The sequence below is a fragment of the Gobius niger genome (assembly GCF_951799975.1).
Source record: "Gobius niger genome assembly, chromosome: 4".
Lineage (NCBI taxonomy): Eukaryota > Metazoa > Chordata > Actinopteri > Gobiiformes > Gobiidae > Gobius > Gobius niger.
In genome coordinates this window covers 3341531-3355769 of record NC_136855.1, presented here as the reverse complement: position 1 = coordinate 3355769, position 14239 = coordinate 3341531, and the positions used below count along the sequence as shown (strand labels likewise).

Here is a 14239-nt window from a genome sequence, read left to right as displayed (position 1 = left end):
GTTCAATTTTGGGACCATTATTATTTATTATTTATATTAATGATTTTGCTTCTGTTTCTACGACCACCTTTCCAGTTCTTTTTGCTGATGATACCAATCAAAAAAATGTTAATAAAAAGCCGAACTGGGGAAAATGCACTCGTTAATCTTAAGGCGGGTGGTAATTTGGGTCAGGCTGGTCAGAGTCCAGGGCTGTTTTTCAGTCCCAGTCCGCTCCTGGATTTGATGTAATAGGTTGATGTTATGATTGAAAGGGAGGGGGGTGGAACAATTTTGGAAAGCTTAGTTCAAATGTTTTCCCTGATCGTCATGAAGTGATTGGATTTAAAAACCTGACTCATTGAGAACGCCTTCTTTCAGACTTAATGTGCTGAGAGAAGACGATGGACTTGAGTTTCATGTAGATAGATCCAGCCGTTGGAGATAGTCCTGATCAAAAGTTTAAGACCATTTGAAAAATTCACAGTTTGCATGGTTGAATCTTAAAGTCGCAAGAAATGGGAGACATTTTTTTGTAAAGCTTTTATTGAAAGTGGTTGAGTAGCTTTTATTGGAAATAAACTCTCTCACTCCCTTGTTACACATGAAAGTTCTACTTGGAATCTTGTTAAAGAGGGGGTATTATGCTTTTTTTCAATCACATAGCACCAGTCTATATCACACTACAATGATGACCAAACCTTCTGTTGGTCTGTAAATGCAGTAAATTAGAATAACTGCCTTGTATAAAATGGCTCTCTCAAAATGGCTGTAGTGAATGTCTTGAAATAGGCCTCTGTCTCTTTAAGAACCTCTGACCCTTTCCGACACGCCCCCTCCACATGCTGTCTGTGGCATCAGTGGGGAGGGGGTTCTGCTGAGGAGCAGTGGTTGGTTACTCGGCTGGTGACGAAAGCTCGGAGGCGTCTCCAGGAGGTGGGGGCGTTCCTAGGAGGACTCAGGCAAACCTATCCCTAAAATGGCCGCCTTCAGAGTTGTTACAGATTACTCAAAGATACGTGAATGTGCCAAGGCAACACTTCAGGCACGTTTTTAATGAGGGAATGACATAATAACATGATGGAAAGCTTGAAAAAGTCCATTTTGCATAATACCCCCCTTTAAGATCCAACCATGTAAAACTTGAAGTTTCCACTTTTAAACTGGTGTTTAACTTTTGACCAGGACTGTACAACCAAAAACCAAGCCAACATGTTGACCATAAGTACCACAATAGGATTCGACTCCGACTCAGGCACGGGCAAACTAAGGCCTGGGGACTGAAGTCAAAGCTCGATATGCGTTATCCAAGAGGGAAAGACAATGTTTAACAATTAACTGCTGCCATTTTGTGGTTTTAATACGTTTAGGCAATTAGTCTATTGGAGAATAGTTTTAAACAATCAAATTTGCAAATTGTCTGGCCCTCGGGGAAAGCTGAAATACAAGGACATATCGTCACGCGAGTCAGGCTCGTTCAAAGACAACCACTGAAGCAGAAACTTTCAGAAGGTTCTAGTTTTACCAAGAGTTTAAAAACAATGTAGATTAAAGATTTAAAAATACACTTCATGAGTAAAAACACCACACTTCATATGAGTAAAAAGAAGGCCACAATGACACGTGCACAAACACAGCCTTCATGTGCACGTTATAAAACAAATACTAAAATACTGTTACAGGCACACGTACAGTCGAATACACACCTGCCCCTCCCACCACAGGGAGAGAACCAGTTAAACAAACTCCGACTGGACTGTGGACTCAAACACTGCTCTGGACCTCTGCCGGTCCAGGGCCGGTCCAGGGCCGGTCCAGCCTCTCCACAAGCCCCTTCTCAGACGTGTTTGCGAGCTGCCAAGAGTCGCCCCAGAGTATATATTAAAAAAAAAGTTACATTAAAATTAGTGAAATGGCGCCATCTTCTGAGACAAATGTTCATCTGTGATCAGAGTGACTGCTGGAGGCTGGACCGGCTCAGGTTTAAAAACTTTAGTATCAGTACGACTGGACTGAGGTGTTAACGGCTGACACGAGCAGGCTCCACTGGGACCAACACATTTACTCAGTTACATTTATACGAGACCAAAGTCCACACTCCGACAGGCTGAGGCAGGTCCGGGGGGGGAGGGGGGCCGGTCAGGGTCTAGGTCCGGATCAGGGTGAGGAACTCGTCTCTGGTTTTTGGATCTTCTCTGAAGACTCCAAGCATCGTACTGGTCACAGTCTTCGAATTCATCTTCTGCACGCCGCGCATCACCATACACATGTGCCTGGGAGAGGAAGACTCTGTATTAAAATACTATCACCATACACATGTGCCTGGGAGAGGAAGACTCTGTATTAAAATACTATCACCATACACATGTGCCTGGGAGAGGAAGACTCTGTATTAAAATACTATCACCATACACATGTGCCTGGGAGAGGAAGACTCTGTATTAAAATACCATCACCATACACATGTGCTTGGGAGAGGAAGACTCTGTATTAAAATACTATCACCATGAACATGTGCCTGGGAGAGGAAGACTGTATTAAAATACTATCACCATGCACATGTGCCTGGGAGAGGAAGACTCTGTATTAAAATACTATCACCATACACATGTGCCTGGGAGAAGAAGACTCTGTATTAAAGTACTATCACCATACACATGTGCCTGGGAGAGGAAGACTCTGTATTAAAATACTATCACCATACACATGTGTCTGGGAGAGGAAGACTCTGTATTAAAATACTATCACCATACACATGTGTCTGGGAGAGGAAGACTCTGTATTAAAATACCATCACCATACACATGTGTCTGGGAGAGGAAGACTCTGTATTAAAATACTATCACCATGCACATGTGCCTGGGAGAGGAAGACTCTGGATTAAAATACTATCACCATCCACATGTGTCTGGGAGAGGAAGACTCTGTATTAAAATACTATCACCATACACATGTGCCTGGGAGAAGAAGACTCTGGATTAAAATACCATCACCATACACATGTGCCTGGGAGAGGAAGACTCTGGATTAAAATACTATCACCATACACATGTGCCTGGGAGAAGAAGACTCTGTATTAAAGTACTATCACCATACACATGTGTCTGGGAGAGGAAGACTCTGGATTAAAATACTATCACCATACACATGTGCCTGGGAGAGGAAGACTCTGAATTAAAATACTATCACCATACACATGTGCCTGGGAGAGGAAGACTCTGGATTAAAATACTATCACCATACACATGTGCCTGGGAGAGGAAGACTCTGTATTAAAATACTATCACCATGCACATGTGCCTGGGAGAGGAAGACTCTGTATTAAAGTACTATCACCATACACATGTGCCTGGGAGAGGAAGACTCTGTATTAAAGTACTATCACCATGCACATGTGCCTGGGAGAGGAAGACTCTGTATTAAAGTACTATCACCATGCACATGTGCCTGGGAGAGGAAGACTCTGTATTAAAATACTATCACCATACACATGTGCCTGGGAGAGGAAGACTCTGTATTAAAGTACTATCACCATGCACATGTGCCTGGGAGAGGAAGACTCTGTATTAAAATACCATCACAATGCATTTTATTGACCTTTATTTAACCAGGATCAAGACTTTTTCAGGAGAGTCGTGGCCCCACTGAACATGTGACTGAGGGAGAATATTCAGAATTAAACCATGCACAGGTGGAATCTATGTAAAGTCAACCATAACCAGTGTGGTGCTGCGAGCGTTTTTTCAGCCCAGACGTTTGATCATTTAGTCTCGGTCGACCGATGTGGGTTTTTCTTAGGCTGATGCCGATATACACGGCCAATATTTTTTTTCCAAATGTCTCCTGTTAATGAAGCTTCTAAACTGTAAAATGTGTCAAGCAGGGGGCGCTTCAGTCAGTGTGTACATGCTGTCGCCAGTCAACCTTAAGTAGGGATCTCATTTGAAAGACAAAATTCAGCAAATTCCAAGACTGAGGAACTCTGAGATGGCGACTCAGATTCTGTTTAATGGATTAAGTGACCGATTTTCAGCTCCTGAGGCCAAGGAAGTTGAGCAGACTCCATCAATATCTGCTTTTATCGGCCAATAACTGACATTGTTAAATACAAATATCGCCAGCTGATGTTGACCATTGACTCGTGGAGCAGTTGCATAATCAGGGCCGGATGCTCCACAGGAGTATTTTTAAATGATTTTAGATTAAATTATGATTCTTAAAAGTTGACAGTGTTGGTTCTTCTGGATCTGAGCGCTGCCTTTGATACAGTCGACCACACTATTCTTTTAACTCGTTTAAAACACATCGGCCTCTCTGGTGCTGCACACAAATGGTTTACTTCCTACCTCACAGACAGGACGTTCATTGCAAGTGTGGATACTTGCTCCTGTAAGGTCCATAAAATCACATGTGGTGTGCCCCAGGGTTCGATTTTAGGCCCAGTGCTTTTTAATCTGTGTATGTTCCCTCTTGGTGATGTCATCAGGAGGATTTAGTTTAGCTTTTAACTGACATCAGTTTACTTGTTCATTCAGTTGTTTTTATTATTATTTATGTTTATAGTTTTAGTTTTATATATATATAAAACTAAATAAAAACTAGTATAATAAGATAATTATTTTTTATAATTTATATATATATATATGTTTTTATTATTCTAATGTTGTTATTTGCATATTGCAGTTTTGCATTTTTAGAATGTCCAGTGTTTCCTCTGAGGGGGTCCTCTGCCCCGGGAGCCGTGGTCGGCTGTGGCTGTGTGGGCACTGTCCTCTGGGTGCCCGGATGGAGGTGTGGTGTTTCTGCTGCACCTCCGCTGGGTGTCCGGTGGTGGTGCCCTGTGGCTGTGGCTCCCGGTGCAGACGGCTCCTCTGATGGCATTTCCTCATACAGACTTACGTGGCCTCAACGACGACGCCAACGCCCGACGGCTTCAGCGCCTCAGTGATGGCCAACGCGATCTGCTTGGTCAGACGCTCCTGGACTGAACACATACACAGGGTTAACCACTCTGCCACAGCAAGAGGAGAAGATAACGACTCTGCTGGTGTAATACCTTGTAGGCGTCGGCTGTAGATCTCCACAATCCTGAAAAGGAAATAAAAACATGTGACTGACCCGTTTCTTGAAGTTAATCTTGTATTAAGTGTCAGAGGATCACAACAGGATAAGGAGCTTACAGGAGCTCCAAACCCGGACCAGTCTTACCTGGCCAGTTTGCTGAGGCCCAGGACCCGCTTGTTGGGCAGGTATCCGATGTGGACCTGCAGATGGAGAGGAGACCGTTTCGTTAAGTGCACAAGCAGAAAGAAAGCAGAATTTAAAACCGAGTGTGGGACAATATTCTGAAGACGTCATCAGCCAGAGTCTTTTATGATCTGTCGAAGTATTAAACGAGAAACAAAGGTGGCGCAAAAGTGCCCAGTGGCTTTTCTATGGTTCAGAGACATGGACTGTGTCTTGTTTTAAAACAGTAAATCAAAACTTGACAAGGATCTACATTGCTTTATCAAATCAGAATTTGGCAGAACGTCTACCCCTGACCCTCTTCCACTAAGTAGTAGACCAAGTGACTCCAACCACAAGTCACAAAACTCCAGGAAGACTCGATTTCAAAGTTAATTCAGATGATTGTTGCCTTTTGGCCTGATGCTGCGTCCACACCAGACGCGTTTTGGGCGTCAAAAACGCGCCTAAAGCCTGTAGTTGGACGCTTGTGCTACTAAAGTCAGACGCTTGTCACAAATGTCACCGAGCGTCAGACGCTCTGGCCGTGCGTCAGCTCAGAGTCTGTTTGTAGCCATCTTGGAAGTAGCTCCTGCTACAGCACTTTGTTGATTAAAAGTCTGCAACAGGGCTGGACTGGCCATCGGGAGATTCGGGAGTTTTCCCAGTGGTCCGATGTACTTTTGGCCGGTTGGGCCAGGCAGATCAAGATAAGGCCCGTAATACCTTTCACCGGCCCACAATTAGTGAGAAAAGCCATTAGAATCTCTATCATTACATAGATGCAATTACACAACTCTTCTAATAGAGGGATGTGATGCCTTTTATACCCTGCTGGTGGCGCTTTCTTGAGTTGTGGTTCACAGATAATCTCGCATAATGAGCAATGGGCCTCTGGGACATAACACTCATGCCCCTCACATTGCGAATACAAGAAGAAATAGTTTATTGTAACACCCTCCAGGACCCACGGAACCTTAGACCTCTATTTTTTATCCATCCATCCATCCATCCATCCATCCATCCATCCATCCATCCCCCAGACTTCCCGATCCACACACACCTCCTCCAGCTGTTCTGGGGGGACCCCGAGGCGACACCAGGCCAGACATAGAGACATAGTCCCTCCAGCGTGCCCAAGGCCTTCCCCGAGGCCCGAGAAGTGCATGCTCGTCGTCAGTGCAGTTTGGAAATCTTCTAGTTTCCATTGAAAGGATTTACAATGTTTGTCCTTTTTGGGACTTCTATTCTCACTCCACACCTCTCTAACTCCGTGGTGAGTTTTACCACTTCATCTTCATCTACAGTGGGATCATTTGGTTGGTTTTGAGAAATTTATTTGTGTTGCAGTCGCGAGTGGAACTTCATTAACGGAACGCACATTTTAAGATTGTTATTTTACGCTTACGCTTTTAAGATTAAAGTGTTGAGTGCTTGAGGTGTTAGCTTGAATTCGGCAGAAACAACATGCAGCTATTGTCCTCGATTCGTAGCTTAAACTGTTTTAGTTCAAGCCAAGGGCTTATTGTTTTGCTCATCACCATCGCATTGAATATGACCGTTTTCTTTAGAGGGCCGGTCTTGACCCAAAAGTCCCGGGACGATTTTTTCTGCCAGTCCAGCCCTGGTCTGCAATAAACCACAAATGCGAGAAGGCCGGCTCAGTGTGTGATCGTCATAAAGCTGCTCTATGTCGTTACGGCTTCATTGACGTTAATGGCATAATGCTTGTTTTCACCGGAGCTCAATGCGAGCTAGCTGAGCTAGCAAGCTATGGTTTTCTCCCGGAAGCGGATTGTAGATGATGTGAGTAACAAACTACAACATCAGCCCAGCCCAGTGTGTGATCATTGTTCTTTATTGACTTTATTTGTGCATATTTCTTGTTTTCACGTGAGGACCGGAGGTTTAGCTTAGCATTAGCTTTCTCCAGTGGTAATGCTACAAAAGGCATCCTCGAGGCCCAAACACATTCCCAGCGCAGATTCAGCCACTGAAATAAGTTTTCTTGTCGGCGCTTATAATCCTGGTGTTTAGATAAAGAAACACTGATGTGTCTTTGTAAAAGTCCCAGAGCTGCTGTAGCTCCGGTTCACAATGAAGCTAAACCTCCGTGACTTGTGACTTGTTGACTTCTGTGGGCCGGTATAAGATCTGCCCGCTGGCTCAGCTACAACGTACGTCACCGTGGGAGAAAAGCTCCTGATTGGTCGACGCTCGCGACTTTCTCCAAAAAGTTCAACATTTCCCAACTCAAAAGCTCACCAAGCGCGAAAAGCTTCAAAACGCGCCGCACAGGAGGCGGCGCGTTTTGAATACATGGAGGACGCACCCCCCCCGAGGTGCGTCCTCCATGTATTTACAATGTACACCTGACGCTTTGGAGGCGCCGGCCGCGTCTGGTGTGGACGCAGCATGAGAGGGGTGCTATCCATCACTTAGCCACTCAAGCTAAAGGTTAGCACTAATGTTAGCCACTGTCCTACAGGTTACATTTATGTGCTTTATTCATCAACATGCAACAGTATTCAGAGTGGACATTCGGACACAGCCTAGGCTTGCGTTACTCAAACGGAAACAGTGCTGAAGGCACTTACTCGTCCGTAAAAGGGCACCAGGTGGTGTTCACACATGGAGAACATGTCGATGTCTTTGACGATCACCATCTCATCATGATCCTCGTCGAAGATGGCGTCGTTCATCACATCTGCACAGAGTACACACAGTAAGGTCAAGGTGAGTGCGGGGCGACCTGTAGGAGCAGTGGGCAGCCAATGTAGGCCGACACCCAGGGACCCATCTCCAGATGTGGAGCCGGGCTAATAGGATGACACACCTGGCCAGAGGTTTAACCTATTGTACATTAGTGCTAGGGTTTACTGGGAGCCGTTCAAAAAAATCTTTAAACACAATGAATATGCCAGCCAAATACCCAAGACTCGATTGATAAACGTTAAACTGAAGTCACAATGGGACGGATGATCAAATGCATTCAGCGTTGACTTGAGCAGAAAGCTTTCACTTGTGTGGCCTGCTCCATTGTTGGGCTGATTCTTGTGTTTGTTCTGGGGAGTTCGGGGTAAAATTGATTGAACCAGATCTTTTTTCCCCTCAACCGAGCTCAGGTTTGAATCGTTGGAGAGCTGTTCTATCACATCACCATTGATGTGTTCGGTGGTAGGACCGCGAGAGCTTTATGTGCCAGGGCAGACTGACCCAGAGACTGCAGAGGTCGCCTTCAATTTGTCGTCTTGAGAAAATAGACTTTAAGACTCTCAGGTGAGGAGCCTCAGGGCAGTGTTCGCTCAAAATATGGTGTCATAATTTCAGCCCAATATTATTCCTGCCTAGAATTTGACAAAAAAAAAAAGAGCCTAACTGCCACAGGAACATTTTGTCGATGTAGGACTAAAATGACACGATTATACCAATTAGAAATGCAAAGTTTAGATGCAGTCGAGTATTAAAGATTTAATAAAGACTAAATTAGTCATGGGCTTAAGACCATTTAAAGAGGGGGTATTATGCTTTTTTCAGTCACATAGCACCAGTCTATATCACACTACAATGATGACGCAACCTTCTGTTGGTCTGTAAATGCAGTAAATTAAAATAACTGCCTTGTAGAAAATTGCTCTCTCAAAATGGCTGTAGTGAATGTCTTGAAATAGGCCTCTGTCTCTTTAAGAACCTCTGACCCTTTCAGACACGCCCCGTCCACACGCTGTCTGTGGCATCATCACAACACTCCGCTCGTTTTCTCCACAGTATTGAAACTACTATCGATTTTCGGTGCATTTTAATTTTTACTGTTGGAAAGGAGTTACACTTTATCAATTTGTGAACAATGGCCACACAGGATATGATTTGATCCAGCGTCTGACCCGGAAAGTGATTTTGGAGATGAACTTCCACACCTCACGCGAAGGAGCTTTTGCCTGAAAAATAACTGCTGTTTGGAGGCTTTTCTACTGCCATGATTGCCATACGGACATTATCTGTGCAGGTGGACAATGGTTATTCGAGGTTACCCCGTTAGCTTGTTATACTACAGCTCATTGTTGATGAAAAGTCTGCATTGAACCACAAATGAGTAAAGCCAGGCTCATTGCAGGCTCATTGTGTGATCATGTAAAGGCTGCTTGAAGTACAGTGCCTCTCGAAAGTATTCATACACCTTGGACTTTTGCACATTTTGTCATGTTTACAACCCTAAACATAAAGATTTTAGGTGCTCTGAGAGGGTGCAGACGTGTCTCTGCTTGCCTCTTTATTCGCTTTTTTAATCTTTTTTTTTTTTGGCACATGTCACACAGATATGATTTTATTTTCTTCTAAGTGAGCCAAGACTTTTTAAATATTTTTTTTAAAATCATTTTATGCCTTTTTTTTACAACTCATCTGGACCAGCGACGACAGTCTTATCAACATGGCTGAGGGAGTAACGCAAACATGTTCTTGTGAAAGCTGTCGGATTTATCAACAAGAAATTATTTTACTGCGGGACAAAATTTTCGCCTTTGAGATGGATAAAGGACTTAATAACACACTCCCTGTGGAACACGGTAAGAAGACTGGAAAAACTGATACTTGCAACCTAAAGCTAGACGATACCGTAACGTTCCCAAAACTTGGTGCCAGGCCAAAGCAAAGACAACATACTAGCAAAAATGAACCTGGAATAAAGTTAACAAACAGATTCTCACCTCTCTCAAAAGATGAGTGTAACAAACAGAGAAAATCAGAGAGAAATAGAGGACATGAAGTCAAAACAAAGAAAAGTGTGGCAAGTGTCAAGGCCAGAGATATCCTGGTGCTCGGAGACGGAGCCATATCTAATACAGTGCTTCTCAAAAGTATTCATACACCTTGGACTTTTGCACATTTTGTCATGTTTACAACCCTAAACATAAAGATTTTATTTTGATTTTTTTACTGAACGTTCACACACAAGTAACAGACAACTGTGAAGTGAAAGCAAAATGATACATGATTCCGTTATTTTTCAAAAAATAGAAAATGCTGTATGAATACTTATGCACGCCCTACTTTTCACTTTTCTGAGTGCATTAAATCACCTTTATAACATTCCTAATGACTCCAGAATGTTCACTCCTTGGCCTAACCATTAAATAGAGGCCACCTGTGTGTAATCTACTCTCAGTATAATTACAGCTGTTCTTTTAGGCCCTCAGAGCTGTGATCGGAGTGTATCGGTCACTAAACAACATCATGAAGGCCAAGGAGCACCAGAGAGGTCAGGGATAAAGCTGTGGAGAAGTTTAAAGCAGCGTTAAGTTATACAAAGATTTCCCAAGATTTAAACATCTCCCGGAGCAACTGTTCAATCCATCATTCAGAAATGGAAAGAGTATAGCACCACTGAGAACACGGTCGTTCACCTAAACTAACAGACCAAACAAAGACAGCACTGGTCAGAAAGGCAACCAAGTGCCCCAGGATAACTCTGGAGGAACTGTGAAGTCCTGCCGCTGAGCTGGGGGAATCTGGACATGGGACAACTATAAGTCGTATCTACACTAATCTGGCCTTCATGGACGAGTGGAAGAAGAAAGCCATTATTGAAAGGAGGCCATAAGAAATCCCGTTTGAAGTTTGCTAGAAGTCATATGGAGGACACAGCTCCATGTGGAAGAAGGAGCTTTGGTCAGATGAGACAAAAATTGAACTTTTTGGCCCAAATGCAAAACGTTATGTATGGAGCAAACCTGACACTACTCATCGTCCTGAGTGCACCATCCCCAGTGTCAAATATACAGGGGGGCATCATGCTGTGGGGCTGCTTTTCCTCAGCGGGGACTGGGGAGATTGTAAGAATAGTTGTGAAGATGGATGGAGCCAAATACAGGGACATTTTGGAGGAAAACCTGCTGGAGTCACAAGAGAACTGAGATTCACCTTCAGCAGGACAATGACCCTAAACACAAAGCTAAATCTTCAATGGAATGGTTCAATAAAAACATATTAATGTGTTAGAATGGCCCAGTCAAAGTCCTGACCTAAATCCTATTGAAAATCTGTGGAATAATGTGAAAACTGCTCACAAACGCTCTCCTTCTAATGTGACAGAGCTTGAGTTGTTTTGTAAAGAGGAATGGGCTAAAATGTCAGTCTCTACATGTGCAAATCTTGTAGAGTCAAACCCCAAAAGACTTGCTGCTGTTATTGCAGCCATCATCAAGGCCCAAAGACATTCCCAAATAAATGAAAATAAGTGTTCTTGTCACCGGTTTTAATCCTGGGTGTTTCGGTAACAGAAACACTGATGTGTGTCTTTGTAAAAGTCTGCTGTAGCCCCGGTTCACAACACATGAAGCTAATCCTCCATGATGACTCTGTTTACATCTTAGGGCTGGACACTGCGGGGAGGGGGTTCTGCTGAGGGGCAGTGGTTGGTTACTCGGCTGGTGATGAAAGCTCGGGGGCGTCTCCAGGAGGTGGGGGCGTTCCTAGGAGGACTCAGGCAAACCTATCCCTAAAATGGCCGCCATCAGAGTTTTTACAGATTACTCAAAAATACGTGAATGTGCCAAGGCAACACTTCAGCCATGTTTTTTAATGAGGGAATGACATAATAACATGATGTAAAGCTTGAAAAAGTCGATTTTGCATAATACCCCCCTTTAAGTCAAGATGCTGATTAGATCAGTTTAGTCAAGTTAAAAAAGGCACGACTGACAGCCAAATCAGAAACAAATGTAAAGCAAACAGCATGAGCTCATAAAGGCGCTCAGCAGAGCCCCGAGCGTCTGCCGCTCTGATAAAGACAGGAAATTAAGCCGATTCAACCTGATAAAGCAAACGCAATAAACACTCTCCGAACCAATATCCTGCTGCGTCGATGCCCTCCCGTCCTCCTGCACCTTTACAGCGATTTTTTTATTACAAAAAGAAATGGCACTTAGTGTGAGAAACTCAATTTCAATATTAGCGCGTTCATTATTCTTACAGTAAAATGGAGTACGAGTCCATTCTAGCTTTACTTTGAAAACAGAATAATCTGAAGTACTACACACACATACCACTATGTAGTATGTGTGTGTCCAAGCTCCCACAACGCTAGTGTTTTAACTAATATTACGGCTACATAATCAGATTTTAACCTGGGTCATATTTCACAAACCAACAGCACCAGACATCACATTCTCTCCAGTTTGCTTTACCCAGATTGTTAACATTTCAAATGCAAAATGAAGTCACGGTTCTGACTGATCTCACTCTGACGTGCACACCCCTCCCTCGTGCGCGCCAACAGCCTGGACTGAGGGAGGAAACTGATCGGCCAATCGTGAGCTGGGAAGCAGAGGCCAATCAGAGCGCAGCTCCACAGACATGTGTTTTCACTTCGGTCAGTGGAGATCGAACCAGCAACCTCTGCCTCACTGCCCTCTGCAAACACCCCTGTCAGAGCGAGACCGTCACAAGAGGAAAACAACATTTAGGAGCTGAGGAAAATCAGGAACATCCACACATGTGGAAAGACAAAACGTTTTGTACTAAAATCCAGGTTTATGAAGCATAAACGAGAGATTGGTTGCTCAAAAAATACCTAGTTTTACAATAATTAAATCTATGAAAAAAAAAAAGTTCAATGTGCGATACATGAAGCATCACAGCACAATTATGGAAACTTCAAGTCGACCTCATGTTTTACTGCGGTTAAACGGGTCCAGATGTGCCCACCCTCGTCACGACTCAGCATGACTCGGCAAAAACACGTGAAGCATGTGGAGCCGTCGCTTCGCTGCTACTTTACTCTGGTAAAACACAGATACTACTGTCCAAAGATGACTCCAATAAGAGTACAAAGTAGCTCAGTCAGATTACTGTGGTGAAAGTACTGAAGTATTTGCTGTAGAACAGTCTAACCAGGACTTCCTTTTAGTCCAAAAACTAAACTGCACATTTCACTAAAGTATTTCCTAAAATGTGAAGCGCAGATGCTTCTCCTCAAAGGTTTGTTTCTTCAAGTGCAAAAACTGCAGCCATTAGAGTCATCCTTAGCTTTCAATACTTTAAAGAAATCTGGAAAACATGGCCAAAAGTATTGCGAGTGTTCATCGAAAGGGTCAAAAACAAACTGACTTGAGCCTTTATAGAAATGGAGTAAAAGCAGGAAGTAAACTGTTAAATGTTTGTGACTGAACCGGTTCAGTCGAGATCCGAGACTTTGACTCAAACTGGATTTACAGGATTGACTGAAGTGTTTGCAATAAAAAAATAAAAAAACACTTCCCTGAAGGGCTAGAAACAAAACAGCCTCATCCACCTCACTCTGCATCTCCAGGACCAGGCCTGGGCTGTGCACAGATCTGTACTGCAGTATCAACATTTACTCCCATCCATTTGAAAAGAAACACTTTCTGCTCTCAAGCCCTGTAGAAAAGAGCGTTATTAGGCTTTTAACATGAGCCACTCTACGAACAGCAGATGGCGCTGTGCAGGTTAACAGGGACAAACCTCAGCCGGTTTCAGAATAATACTAATATCAATTTCAATATTATAATAAAATTTCAATTAATTAAATAATTATATGTAAATTAAAGTGAATAATTAAAATTTAATAACATTTCAATTAAATAATAAAAAATTAAGTTACATAAAATTTTAAATCAATTAAATTAAAAAACAATAAATAAATAAAAATAAAGTCCCATTTGAGCAGTAGCCTCCCCGAGTGCCCGCTCTTACGCCTGATCTCCTCCTGGTAGCCCTTGGTGAAGAACTGCATGGCCGTGGCGGCTCTCAGGGGGGTCTTGAGCAGCCCCTGGCGGCCTGGGTTCTCTCCCAGGCCGCGGAGGATGGTGGTGTAGGCCTCCATGATGGAGGGCAGGTTCTGGACGTTGTCCTCCAGGCTGCGGGTACGCCCCTCCCGCCAGGCCTCCACCGCGGCCCCAGCCTCAGGGCGTGTCGGAGCGGGCGGGCCCCCGTTCACTGCCCCGCCCTTGTCCGGGGACCCCTCTGCCACCTGCTGCTGCTGCTGCTCCTCCTGGATCTGCTGCACATGCTCCAT

At 43.8% G+C, this 14239-nt stretch overlaps 1 protein-coding gene across 1 annotated transcript; it reads right to left on the bottom strand.

Annotated features, from left to right (window-relative positions):
• Positions 1-2071: 2071 nt before the first annotated feature.
• On the bottom strand, positions 2072-14239 carry gch1 (GTP cyclohydrolase 1; the record flags this gene model as incomplete). Its single annotated transcript, XM_079555507.1, has 6 exons — positions 2072-2252; positions 4879-4963; positions 5036-5067; positions 5188-5243; positions 7803-7912; positions 13918-14239. The coding sequence occupies 6 exons, from the start codon at positions 14237-14239 to the stop codon at positions 2126-2128; spliced, it is 732 nt and encodes a 243-aa protein (XP_079411633.1). The 3' UTR covers positions 2072-2125.